The sequence below is a fragment of the Botrytis sinoallii genome (assembly GCF_014898435.1).
Source record: "Botrytis sinoallii strain Bc 23 chromosome Unknown BSIN_002, whole genome shotgun sequence".
NCBI lineage: Eukaryota > Fungi > Ascomycota > Leotiomycetes > Helotiales > Sclerotiniaceae > Botrytis > Botrytis sinoallii.
Window position 1 is genome coordinate 1,306,062 of NW_024066029.1, and position 13,698 is coordinate 1,319,759.

General features: G+C 44.3%; 2 protein-coding genes across 2 annotated transcripts; both read left to right on the forward strand.

The window, feature by feature from the left end:
• Nucleotides 1-565: 565 nt before the first annotated feature.
• On the forward strand, nucleotides 566-4,354 carry EAF02_001505 (uncharacterized protein; the record flags this gene model as incomplete). Its single annotated transcript, XM_038897553.1, has 2 exons — nucleotides 566-857; nucleotides 912-4,354. 2 exons carry the CDS (start codon nucleotides 566-568, stop codon nucleotides 4,352-4,354), a joined length of 3,735 nt encoding a protein of 1,244 aa, XP_038762528.1.
• A 344-nt stretch (nucleotides 4,355-4,698) lies between these two features.
• EAF02_001506 (uncharacterized protein) lies at nucleotides 4,699-13,518 on the forward strand (the record flags this gene model as incomplete). Its single annotated transcript, XM_038897554.1, has 2 exons — nucleotides 4,699-11,880; nucleotides 11,938-13,518. The coding sequence occupies 2 exons, from the start codon at nucleotides 4,699-4,701 to the stop codon at nucleotides 13,516-13,518; spliced, it is 8,763 nt and encodes a 2,920-aa protein (XP_038762529.1).
• Nucleotides 13,519-13,698: the final 180 nt, after the last annotated feature.

A 13,698-nucleotide genomic window follows, 5' to 3' on the forward strand; every position in this document is an offset into this window, starting at 1 on the left:
TCAAACGTTTCTTGGCAAGTAAACAAGATCTGAAATCACGTGAAAATACAGAACACTGTAACGACGGTCTATCGATATGTACTCTCTTGTGATGCTATACTAATATCATCAGAACTGTACGAATTGTTCCTGTATTCAATATCAGACGATAGATTGATGCGTTCGATTACAATATACAATGAATTCGAGTGACTTTTAGGTGGTGTAGTCTACATGTTTGAAGTCAAATTACACTAGAATTCAAGGACTGTCATTCGATATCACATTCCAATATGGGAATCTTGCCAAACGTTACCCATTCCTTGAATATTCTTGTCATTAATTTGTATCCTATGTCTCTGACTTTATCGTCTCCTTGACGCGGGCAAGACGCCATCTACATTCTTCCCAGTACCATATTCAAAAACAAAGCTTACATTCTATATATTCTTCAATTCCTTGAAAAGTATCTTTTTACACACTTTCACGTCGGTCTTTTTACAGAAGTCAAGTAGTTGTTATTTTCAGACATTTCGAAGCCTCAAATATCATCTACTCGAGTTCACCCAGACACTACGTCAGGACCATGCGTCCAACTTCACTTCCAAAGTGCCTGCTGCAGGTTGCAGCTTGTGGTATTGCACTCATTCCTTTCGCTCACGCGGTACCAGCTACTGTTTATTCAACTGTCACTCGTTATAGAATTTCAGTCGTTCCACAATATACGACTTATACTGATGTCTCTTTTTCAATTCTTACTTATACTGCACCCCCTTCAATTCATACCGAATATGTTACTGCCACAGAAGTTAAGCGTAGAACTACGACTATCTTCGATGGGACAACAACTGTGATCGAGCCGGCTCAAACTGTATTTGGTGAGTACTCTGAAAATACTGGTCAAACAATAAACCCATTCTAATGATTAATAGCATCTGAATGTGCTAGCACCACACAATCTTCTTCTGCGGCCCCTTCATCGGATATTCCTAGCAGTTCAACTGTATCTTCTGAATTTACTTCATCTTCTGGTTTCACTATTCCACCAGTTAACAATGCCAATTCTGGATCTTCATTTACTAGTGAAGTGTTATCAACTTCAGTTCCACAGGTCACTTCCGAGCCTCCTGTTACAACTACTGAACCTGCAGTAACAGAAGTTGTCAGTACCGAAGAACCAGGGGTTACAACTCTGCCGCCTTCGGAACCAACTCGCGTTTCATCTGGCGATACACCAGCTGGTACTTACAATGCAGTGGACTGTTATTCAGATGAAGAGGGTACTGGCTTTCCATTGGCTCCACCGGTCACGGAAAGTACCGATCCAAATGTTTACGACACAGTCGGTCACTGCCTTGAATTTTGCTCTACAGCTAATGGAGGCAACCCATTTAGATATGCAGCAATTGGGCCAGGACACTGCTATTGCTCGAACGGAAAGCTTGAAGCAGAACCAGCCACCGATTGTTCATATCCATGTCCAGGTGATTCGACACAAGTATGTGGAGGAAGTCTTCCACCCACCAGAAGACTCAGACGTCGTGCTCCCGGAGATGCGATTATTGTATATGAATTGGCTGGATACGTTCCTCCAACATCAATCGTTTCTACAAATGTCGGCCCAACTGAGATATCAGGCCCCAGCTCGACGAGTGAAATCATTGCCACTGAGGAACCTGGTATTACTTCTACAGAAATCCTTCCAACGGAAACACTAGGTGCCAGTTCAACAACTGACATTATTGTTACCGAGGAACCTGGCGTCTCTTCTACAGAAATCGTTCCTACTGAGACTCTTGGAGCCACCTCTGCGACTGAGATCATTGTTACCGAAGAACCAGGAGCTACAAGTACTTCAGAGATCAACACAGAAGGACCAGGGCTCACAAGTACTACTGAGGCTGGTAGTACAGAAGGACCAGGGTTTACTTCCACTACTGAAGCTGTCAATACTGAAGAGCCAGGAGTGACGAGCACCTCGGAAGGTATCGTAAGCACGAGCGAACCGGGAGCCACAACGACCTCGGAAGTTGTTAACACCGAAGAGCCAGGCGCCACTAGTACTTCGGAAATTGTCAATACTGAACAACCGGAAGCGACTAGCACTTCGGCTGTTGTCAGTACTGGAGAACCAGGAGCTACAACTACTACTGAAGTGGTCAATACTGAAGAGTCTGGAGCTAGCTCAACAGAGGCAGCTAGTAGCACTGGCACCGGCATTCCACCTGTCAACAATGTTGGATCTGGCACTATGACCACTATAACCACAACTGATGTTATTGAATCTACCACTGAGGTACTCACCGAGCCAGGAGCAACTACCACCTCCGAAGGCGAAGAAACAGGCGCTAGTACAACTTCGGGAGTCGTTAATACCGAGGAACCGACAGCTATTACAACTTCTGAAGGTGTCATTAGCACTGAGCAACCAGGAGTAACTACGACGTCCGAGGTCATCAATACTGAAGAGCCTGCGGAAACCTCAACTTCAAGCCCAGAAGAAACCGTAGCTATAACGACTTCCGAGATCATCAACACCGAAGAACCTGGGGCAACCACAACTCCAAGCCCAGAAGAAACTGTAGCTATAACGACTTCTGAGGTCGTGAATACTGAAGAGCCAGGGGTCACTACGACGTCGGGAGCTGTTATTAGTACCGAGGAACCAGCGGTAATTACGAGTTCGGAAATTGTGAATACCAAAGGACCTAGTATTACTACCACCTCTAGTCCGGAAGAGACTGAGATTGTGAGCACTGAGGGACCTGGAGTTACGACGACCTCGGAGGTTGTAAATACCGCAGAGCCACAAGCAACTTCAACTACAAGCCCTGAAGAAACTGGGCCAGCTACTAGCACAACTGAGATCATCAATACCGAAGAACCAGGAGCAACTTCAACTACCAGCCCTGAAGAAACCGGTCCAGCCACCACGACTTCGGGGGCTATGGTCACTGAAGAACCAGGAGTTAGTACAACTTCCGATGTACCTGAGGGCACAAGCACTGGTACCGGCATTCCACCTGTAAACAATGTAGGATCTGGTACCATGACAACAACCACAACAACTGAAGCACCTGAGTCTACTACGGAAGTTGGGTTAACTACCGAAATTGAAGTCACGACGACTGCTCCTCTCTCCACAAGTGAGCAAGGAGTGTCATCTACAAGCTCTTCCCCATCATCCACATCTATTGCACCTCCTTCATATAGTTATGTCTGCGCAAGTATACCAAGCCTGTTCAATGTAGTAATTGATGAACCTGGCAAGCCAAAACAATGGTTGTCTCAACTTAACTATCCAGACAGTGGAACCGTTGAAGGTACATGGGGCTATGATACATTGCCACCCGTATCATCACGCTCTCTAGCAGCTAGTTTCAATATTGGATTTGGCAACGCTTTCCAAGCAAAACGTCGTTCTGATAATGCTCCAATCTCAGGTGCTGTTCGATTGACAGCTTTAGGATCACCTCTTCAACTTTTCACTGCAGACCATATTTCAGACAGCATGAGAGTATTTACTGCTAGTATTGGGGCAGATTGTTCACTTGGCTTGGATATCCCGAACACTGGAGACAATATTCTGGCTATATGCAGTGGTGTATTCACTATCCTGACACCAGCTAAACAAGTTCAAAGGGGAGATGCATGTACTCAAGTTCGAGCTTTTGCTGTTGCAGTCAATGGACCTTCATCAACATTGTCAACAGCCATTGCCTCACCTACAGGATCAAGCACAGGATTGATCGGCACTGAAGTATCCGAAACTGGAGCTTCTTCTACTCCATTGATCGCAACAACTATACCATCTGAAACTTCCGGTCTGGTGACAAGTACTTCAACCTTCTCGCCTATCACATCTTCAACTTCAATTGCTGGATGTCCTGTTGCACCATTTTTCAGAATCTTGGTAAATCAGACGGGTATGCCAGCACAATATCTATGGGATCCTGTCTCATTCGGTGATGATGCTTTATCATTCACCACAGATGCAGCACAGAGTTTGACCTTCTCATTATCACCTACCACTGGTCAACTTCAATTCAATATTATAGATTTCTTTGGAAATCCTGTATTATTGGCATCTAATCAAGATACCCACAATGCTGGAAATGAAGCAATTTTCTTCTCTACTGCTACCAAATATCAACAACTTGGTTACCAACCTGTTGTAGCATCTATCAAACCAGATTGTTCCATCGGGTTGACATTACCATATAATGCCGCTAACATTATACAAGCTTGTCATGGATCGATCTACCTAATGTTATCACCTGGAGCAGGTTGTGTAACTGTTTCATTGTTGATGTTGCCTTTTGATCCCTCAGCCACAACCACGGCTGTTACATCGACAACGTCTTTTTTAGTCTAAGTTCGGCGAGTCTGGAAAGCCCCTCCGTTACTTCGACTGAAGTCACTCTTTCTTTCTCATCGGTTGAATTATCTAGCGGATCGCTAGCTACCAGCTCGCCCGACTTCACGAATACACCGTCCGGGGTGTCCAGTTCGTATTCTCTTATATCATCTTCATTTTCAGATCAGTCAGCTTTTACAACTCAAGGAACTCTGACTTCTTCGACGGTCGGTTCCTTCATTAGCTCTTCAGCATTTGAGTCATCTAGTAATTTTGCCACAATTTCTTCCTCTATCATTAGTTCATCTTATTCATCATTTACCTCCGAGTCATTTTCTCAATCTGAGTCGGCTTTCCAAACTATGCAAACTTCTTCTGGACAAGAAACCCAAAACGCATCATCTACTTCTGATATCTTCTCTTCATCGACTACACCGTCTTCATCCATCATTGAAAGCTCAATATCTGCATCCCTTTCTTCATACGAATCTAGCTTGGCATCGTTTTCGGCTTCTCAATCCTCTGGCTTCATGACTAGCTTCTCCACAACTTCACTCTTAAGTTTTGAACCTTCAGAAACTCAAAGCACTGTCATTCCATCCGTTTCGAGTGCTGAGTCCTCGAGCTTTGGAGATGGAACTTCCACTGGTATTCCACCAGTTAATAATGTAGCTTCTGGTACAACTACAACGACTGAACAAAGTAGCTCATTCACTTTGGAATCAACATCCCAACCTGAAATTACTTCCAGTTCTGTATCTTTGTCTTTGTCCGAACAATCATCTTTACCAGAATTCACATCTACTTTGGGGCCATCATCTCTATCTGAAAATTCTTCCACAATTGGACAATCTTCTTTGCCTCAAATCATAACTTCTTCCGAGTTAAGTGAAACATCATCTCTGCAGGTATCTTCGACCGAGATCCTCATTGGCTCTTCTACTTTCCCTCTTGAAAGTTCCGGTTCCCAGACTGTAATTTCCTTGACAAGTCCAGAGAGTACTTCTGAAGCACAAGAGACATCATCGAGTCTTGAAAGCCAATCATCTATTTTGACTTCAGTGTTGGGGACTTCTATTCCATTGACCACTGATATATTACCGACCTCTACAGGAAGTCTAGTTTCGAATACAGAGAATCCATCAACTTTTGGATTCGAGTCCTCAACAGGAATACTTTCCAATTTGGAATCCAGTACAGTGATCAGCCTACAATTATCTTCTACGACTGAAATCCTTGAGTCATCGATCATAACCCAGATCTTCTCCACGAGTACCATTGCGTCTTCTGAAAGTGGTTTCCAATCGCTTACAGGAACATTGGTCCAATCATCTGGAGCTGCAAGTAGTACAGCTGTTTTCTCTTCCCCGGCATTATCCATCATTCCTTCGAGCAGTGCACAGTTGAGTACACTCGAAGAATCTAGCGCTGTCCTGCCCACCACACTTGTTATTACTTTGTCGGAATCCGCATCTCCAAGTATAGAGACCTCTGTTGAAATAACGAGCACTTTCGTAGGGACACCAAGCCAGTCATTCGAGGCCTCAAGTAATATTGGATCGATTACATCTATAGAGACTTTCATTAGCACTACTATAGTTATCGAATCAAGTATTGAACCGACTCTCGGGGCTACCAGTAGCTTTATAGGACCGCCCAGTCAGTCATTTGAGTCATCTAGCAATATTGGATCCACTGTAGTTACAGAAACACTGGTTGGCACATCTAATTCTATCGAACAAAGTTCGTTACCTACTGAAAGTAGTACTGGTATTCCACCAGTCAACAATGTAGCATCAGGAAGTACCACGACGACGACTTTGGACATTCAATCCACAGGTGATCTCACAACTGATCTTGGTTCTGTTATTTCTACGACTGGTTCAATCGAATCCAGCTTGGCGGAAGGCTCTAGCAGTACTCTCATTGAAATTTCGACATCCACAGGGTTTGGATTTGTTAGTTCAACACAGATCTCGGAGAGTTTATCTGAGAGTACCATTCTTGGATTCACAAGCAGTATTGAATCTATTGTCTCCACGATAGATTCAATCGAACCAAGTCTATCTGAGGCAACTAGTAATCTCATAAGTCTTATCCAAACTTCCAGCTCTGGAGTTGGGACCTCATCACAACTGTCGGAGAGTGTAACGGAAAGTGCCAGTCTCATCTTCACAAGTAATATTGGATCTGTCGTTTCTACGGCAGTTTCAACGGAACCTAGCTTATCAGGAGGGGTTAGTAACACCTTAGGACCTATTGAAACATCTACAGGTACTGAAATCGTTACCTCGACACAAGAGAGCGTCACTTTCGAACTAACGAGCAGCTTTGGATCTGTCATTCCCACGGTAACTCTAATTGGTACACCCATCGAGTCCAGCTCAACTGAAGTCCTCAGTAACTCGGCGGGTACTGCTGGATTAAGTACGGATATCAGTCAATCAGTACAACTATCGGAAACCTCTAACTTGATACCCACATTTACAGGCACGTTCGAGGTATCGGTTTCAGAATCAAGCCTTGGTAGTACTGCCCAAATTACCTCCGGGTCCAATTTGGACCAGTCAACAAGCCTACACGCAGCAACGAGTGAACCTTTATCCCTTACGACGAGCATTTTCAATCCATTATCTAGCTCAACTGAAATTGCTAGTACATCGGAATTATTGAGTGGCGAACCATCATTGATAGTGACTAGTAGTTTGCCAGTCATCACCAGTGAATTCACTTTGATTCCTATATCCAGTTCGATTGAAATCATCACCACCTCAGGATTGCTAAGTGGAGAGTCATCATTGACTTCGTCTGCTAGCTTACAAGTTATCACCAGTGAAGCGAGTCAATCCGGTCCTGAAAGTCTTTTCTCCAGTACAATTGAGATCGTTACTGGTAGTACCTCTGAGCTATTTACTTTGGAGTCATCTTTCTCTTCGGGGGCCGCTAGTATACCTATATCTTCTACATCAGACACCTCAATAGCACCTTCTACGACAATCGGAACGATTGGATTGGAGTCTTCCACCACAGAACCTTCATATATATCATCCAGCAATTCCGAATTCCTGTCTGAGACAGCCAATTCTGCTTCTGCAAGCTTTACTGGTACCGAGTTAACTTTTGGTAATGGTATTGGACAAAGTGGTAGTATTTACACATCCACCACTAGCTCTGGCTTTGTAACTTTGACTGAGACTGCTGTATTGAGTACAGAAGCTACTTCGACCTTGTTACTTGTGTCTTCCACAGGGATTGAAACGACTGATAGTGGCTCTACACTTCTGACTAGCGCGATTCTATCTACCATAGTTTCTGAACCGATTGATAGCACTTCTTTGCCTGTCTTAGAATCTCAATCGATTGAGATATCGATTACTGCCATAGAATCTACAACCCTTGAGCCTTCTAGTCTTAGCAGTACACTGGAAACAAGCCCTGTTACATCTCTCCCACAGTCATCATCAACCGAAATTGGTATTAGTACTTCATCAGTGGTGAACAGTGCTTTGGAAACATCGACTGGTCAATCACTGGGAGAGTCAAACACTTCTGGGTTACCTCAAATATCGACCAGTATCCTTGAGTCTTCGGTTTCGTCCCTATCAATACCAACGACGACCATTGAGATTATCACAGATTCCGCTCCTTTACAGTCAGAACCGGCTTCATCTTTCACAGATGTATTGACGCCAAGTGGCTCTTCAGCAATAACCAGCCTTTTCTCGGGTACTACGAGCAGCATATCAAATGAAATTACAACATCTGCAGAAAGTAATTTGATATCGTCTTTTACGTCTCAAGAAACTAGCAGCAATGTTTTCCAATCACCAATTCCATCTGTTTCAACAACTAATTCCCTGGATATCTCATCATTGCCTTCGGCCGCTTCCGAGACCGAGACTATCAGTGTCACTCAATCAACGATTCTTTCTCTCGTGGAAAGTGAGACATTGCAACCTTCAGATTCGGTCGCTGCTTCTAGTTTCATTCAAACTTCCAGTCAGATTACGTCAGCCGAGAGCATTGGTAGTTCGGAAACAATTGGTACATTATCGACTCCTATCACTTCAATTGCCCTCAGTAGCACGACTGAGTTCCTTGTATCCACATCCGATGGGACTCTCAGTGTTAGCTCTGGATTAGGTGAATCTCTTGTAGCTTCTTCGACCTTGACCGGTTCGGATTTTACTTCAGTCCTCATACAATCTACGTCTGAACCAACATTTGGGTTTTCTACATCCCTCAGTAGTCTCGAGGAGTCTATGACGAATGCCATTTCTACAACTCTTGGATTATCCAGTACTGAACTTCTATCTGGTACCCCAACCAATCTTGGAACACAGCTTTCAACCAGTGAGCCCGAGTCCTCAGTTGTTTTGATAGCCTCAAGTACAACTCTCATCTCTATACCTTCTGAAGGAGGTAGCATTGGCTCATCCGGCACAACTATCATTGAAAGCACTTCTCTGACAACTACCGAGGCTTCCTTATCAAGCGGTTTGGCGGCTACTCTAACAAGCCTATTATCTACTTCAATTCCGTTGGAAACTTTAACGCTATCTGCGAGCGACAGTGAAACCTTATCCATTACTGAAATCTCGAGCGTTCTATCAACGGCAGCATCATCATTTTTGAAATCTAGTGCATCATCAACGCAAAGTTCCGCTTCCTCAAGTCCATCGGCTTTCTGCGTGGAAGGTACGGGATCTAGTACCGAGGACAACTCTGACCTCTGTGAATTTACTTGCAACTTTGGAGTATGTGCAGATCCTTGTACATGTACTGCATATGCGGTCTCAGCAGTCGAACCTCCACCCGAGACCAATACTCGTGGATATGCTCTTAGGGAATTCGATGCCGAAACATACGATCCACTCTGTGACTTTGCTTGTAGTCATGGATATTGTCCTCCTGATACTTGTACAACTAACTCGGATCGCTCTCCTATATCTTCTATTTCCTTTTCAGCAACTTCATTCCCAACTTCTTCGGCGATTGAAAGCGGCTCTACCTTGTCGGCGATTCCATCAACTTCGATTGAAAGCTCAGAATCCGATTCGGCTTCTTCATTCCAACCTTCATCGACAGCTGCCGGGTCCAGTACTGGCATTCCGCCTGTAAATAACGCGGCATCTGGTAGTGGGACCTCAAGCACCTTCGAATCCCAGTCAACTAGTGCCTTGGAATCTTCTGCAATATCGATAGATTTGACGACTGAAATATTAACCAATGGAGCAGGTTCTTCCACCGTTTTTGGTGCATCGAGTGCCACTTTAACCTCAATACCATCCGAATTATTCAGTGCTACTGAATCATCAATAGAATCGGTGGTGCCAAGCAGTATTGAATCAACCGTTGTCAATTCTGCTGAAACTTCTGCTGTTTTCACTACGCCGATCCAATTATCCCTACCAGCCTCGACAAATGGAATCTCAACCTCTTATCCTACCTTCAGTGATAAGGTAATTACTCCATCTATTGCCATCAGTACCACGTCAGAAGCTTCTATATCGATATCAATTGGTGAACCCGAAACTTCTACGCCATTCAGTGATGAAATCATAACCCCCACAATTGCTGTTAGCACTACATTGACTGGATCATCCGCATTGCCATCAAATACCGGATTTGAAACTTCTTCTACTACATTTAGTGATGAAATTATCAATCCTTCAATAGCTAGTAGCACTGCACAAGCTCAATCCACTATATCGGCTTCGAATACTGGTATTGAAACGTCTTCAGGCCCTTTCAGTGAGGAAGTTATCACTCCGTCTACTGCGCCCACTTCGACGTTATCTTCTGGTACCACCATTGAAATCATATCCTCCGGTACTCCTGGACTTATAAGCTCATCACTATTACTGGAAGTGACAAGTATTGTAGACGGAACTTCAGAATTCCCATCAATAACTGGTACAATAGCTCAGTCTTCAACCGAGTTGATTGATATCGAGACTTCATCGGGCTCGGGCTCGGGCTCTTTGCCAGCTACCACTTCATCTCCTTCAGCTGAACTGTCCTCATCTTTGAGTCTTTCTGCCAGTGAATCCGGTGCCATTACCACTTCAAATACAGGTATAGAAACAAGTCTTGGGGCTGGATCCCCGACCCTTGATTCTTCATTCGTAACAAGTACTGGTATATCAACAAATGAAGCCACTTCCTTGCCTACCGAGGCTAGTCAAATTTCCAGTGGCCCAGGATTTGAATCTAGCCCTACTATCATATCGACTTCTAGTATAGAAACCGAATCCCAGATTGAAAATCCAACTCTTACGACTTCAACTCTTCCAATTGAAGCTTCTCTAAGTGCCAGCACTTCAATCCTTGAATCAAATTCGGCTGCTGTATCAACGAGTGGAATTGAATCCACCGGAACAACAGCTCCAATAGTTGGGAACTTGGAATCTGGGACTTCATTTGGAGCCTCGGAAACACTCAGTAGTACTATATTGTTATCAGTAATCACGGAAGTTGGTACACTGACGAGTGGATTCTCAATTTTACCAACCGAAGTCTCTGCTAGTTTGAGTGGCTCAAATATTGGAACAAGTCTGCCTTCTGAGCCTAGTCCTACAGGTGGTGTATCAAGCACTGCACTTCAATCTACATTGAGTGTTGAGACCTCGGAAAGTATCGGTGGAGTATCTGAATCTTTAATTGAGACCGCCAGTGTTTTGAGTAGTACTGGTGCAAGCACGATTGAGTCTGCGAATCCGACTGAGACTTCCATTGCCTCCCAAAGTTCCGGTGCTGGGAGTCAATTGCTTACCACGAGTATTCCTGGGTTGTCAGCACTGCCATCTACTTTAGTTGGAAGCTTTAGTCTCATGGAAAGTTCCGGGATCATATCAATTCCATCGGTTCAATCTACAGATTCCGTGATTGAGACTCAATCACAGACCGCGATCATTTCCAGCGAGTCCGGAGTTCCATCAAATTCAGTCCAAAATCCCGGATCCACAATAACTTCATCTTCCGAGGTTGAAAGTCTATCGGCAGCTCCAAGTACCTTGCCTTCAGGGATACCTTCAAGTACGATAGAAAATTCCTTAATTTCTTCTGTTCAGTCTGTTCAATCTTCATTGCCTGTAGTTGAGCCTTCTACAGCCGCCGCCAGCAGTCTCCTTTCTTCGGAATTATCATCCCAACAGCCCCAGATATCTTCCATTGCTTCGATAATACCATCATCTGTGGCCTCACAGTCTGAAATTTCTTCCACCGTTGAAGAACTCTCAACTGTGGGCACGCTCATTTCTCTCTCATCTACGATTGCTGGATCTGAAAGCTCTTCCGACATTGTTCTGAGCACAAGTTCAGGTGCCGTCTTATCTGAATCCTTCTCCATTAGCCTTTCCCAGCTCCCATCGTTTACGAGTGGAGAAATTGCCACCAGCTCTTCGGCTGTTCAAGCCAGTAGCACAGTTGGTAGCAGCATTCCAATTGTTGGAAACATTGGCTCGGGAACTTCCCTTCAATTCTCAGCTTCGGAAACATCTCTATCCGTCTTGCCAAGTTCCTTGACATCGGATCTTAGTTCTGTAAGCTCCAGTCTTGTAATAGTTTCAAGCACGGTCATTTTGACGGTTGAATCACAGACTTCCGAACCCAATTTTTCTTCCACCGCTTCCTTGAGAAATACAGCGCCTTTGGAGACACTCATTGAAACCTCATCATCGATACCCGAGCTTACTTCTAGCTCAGAGAGTACACTTCCAAATACTGGAGGATCACAAGCTATATTTTCGACAGAATCACTTGCCATTAGCCCAACTATTGGCTCGGGGTCTCAATCTAGCTCTCTACAAACAACTTTTGATTCTGAAGTTATCTCATCCACGCAACCTTTATCCTCTGTTACCCTTCCGAGCACTGGACTTGCAACTGAGGTTCCCTCATCATCACAAGGTATATCTTCAGTGGCAACTTCAACTCAGCTAGGTGAATTTTCGTCAACGATTTCCAGTTTACAAACCGTGGAAACATCTTCATCAGCACAACAAGGTCTCTCTTCGACAGTATTGATTGAGCCATCTCAGCCAGCTATATCCTCCGACTTGACCGGAATTGCATCATCTGAAATCTTAAGTGCAAGTGCAACAATCACAAGCCTTGAGACCACCGTGATCCTGACAGTTATTTCGACATCTGCATCTGATTTTGGTTCCGAATCTGAATCAATTACGGCTTCATCTACTACTGATATCCTAGTGTCGATAGTTCCAAGTCTTTCTGCTTCGGCCTCTCAGATAAATTCGGAATCTTCAACTAGTTTAGTAAATTCAGGCTTAGAGTCAACCACGATATCGACTTCAGAGTCCAATTTGCATAGCACGGCTTCGTCGTCAATACTCAATGAATCTGTACTTCCTGAAGCATCCTCGACAGAAGGGCTTTTAGGTACATTTGTCCCAAGTGCTTCTCAGACAAGTCTTGAAGAAATTACATCTTCAAGCAGTTTCCCTTCGAGTACATTATCATCGGAGTCTTCCTCTACTATCGAATCGCTCTCATCCGCCAGTGAAACTGGAACCGGTATACCTCCCATCAACAATGTAGTAACTGGAAGCACTAGCACCAGTACCTCATTTGAGACCACATTGCCAGCTTCCGAAGCCCAGGTATCCAGCACTGAACCACCATCTGTGGCCTCCAGTACACAGGGTTTAACAGATTTGAGCGGTCTACCTCTTGGTACAAGTATAAATCCATCGCTCTCCACCCTGGAATCAGCAAGTAGTTCTAGTACAGAGTCAGTATCAAGCTCTGGTTTTCCTAGCATAACGATATTCAGTTCAAACCCCTCGCCATCGACTACACTCTCTGGTGCATCTGCTAGTGCAACGTCATCATTCGATTACATTGGCTGTTCTTCAAACTCAACAGGCACCCTAGATGGCCCAACAACATACTCATCGGATATGACACCAGCTATCTGCTCAATTATTTGTTCTGAATACGAATACTACGCAGTTGAGAGTGGGGTTAAGTGTGTATGTGGCGATAATATAGAGTCAGGTGGTATCTTGTCAGGTGCGAATTGCACCACCACGTGTGGGGATGGCAATGGTACTTCATCTTGTTCATCGGCATCAGCATCTGCTAGTGCCTCTACACTGGTAACAGTACTAAGGCCTAGAAATATTGCAGCTACGGGGAGGTATCCTAAGAGGTGGTAAAGGATAAATGGGATGGATTTTGTTTAGTGTTTTGGTTTGTAACAGGGGGCTTAGAGTGTTAGGCGCGATCACTAGTTTCATATATAGTTTTGGTTAGTTTTCCTTCTCCTATTTCTTTCTACGTCAGCAGTTGTGGTTGTCGGTTGGTTAACTAAATGTATTCGTTTTAGATGTAAGGAA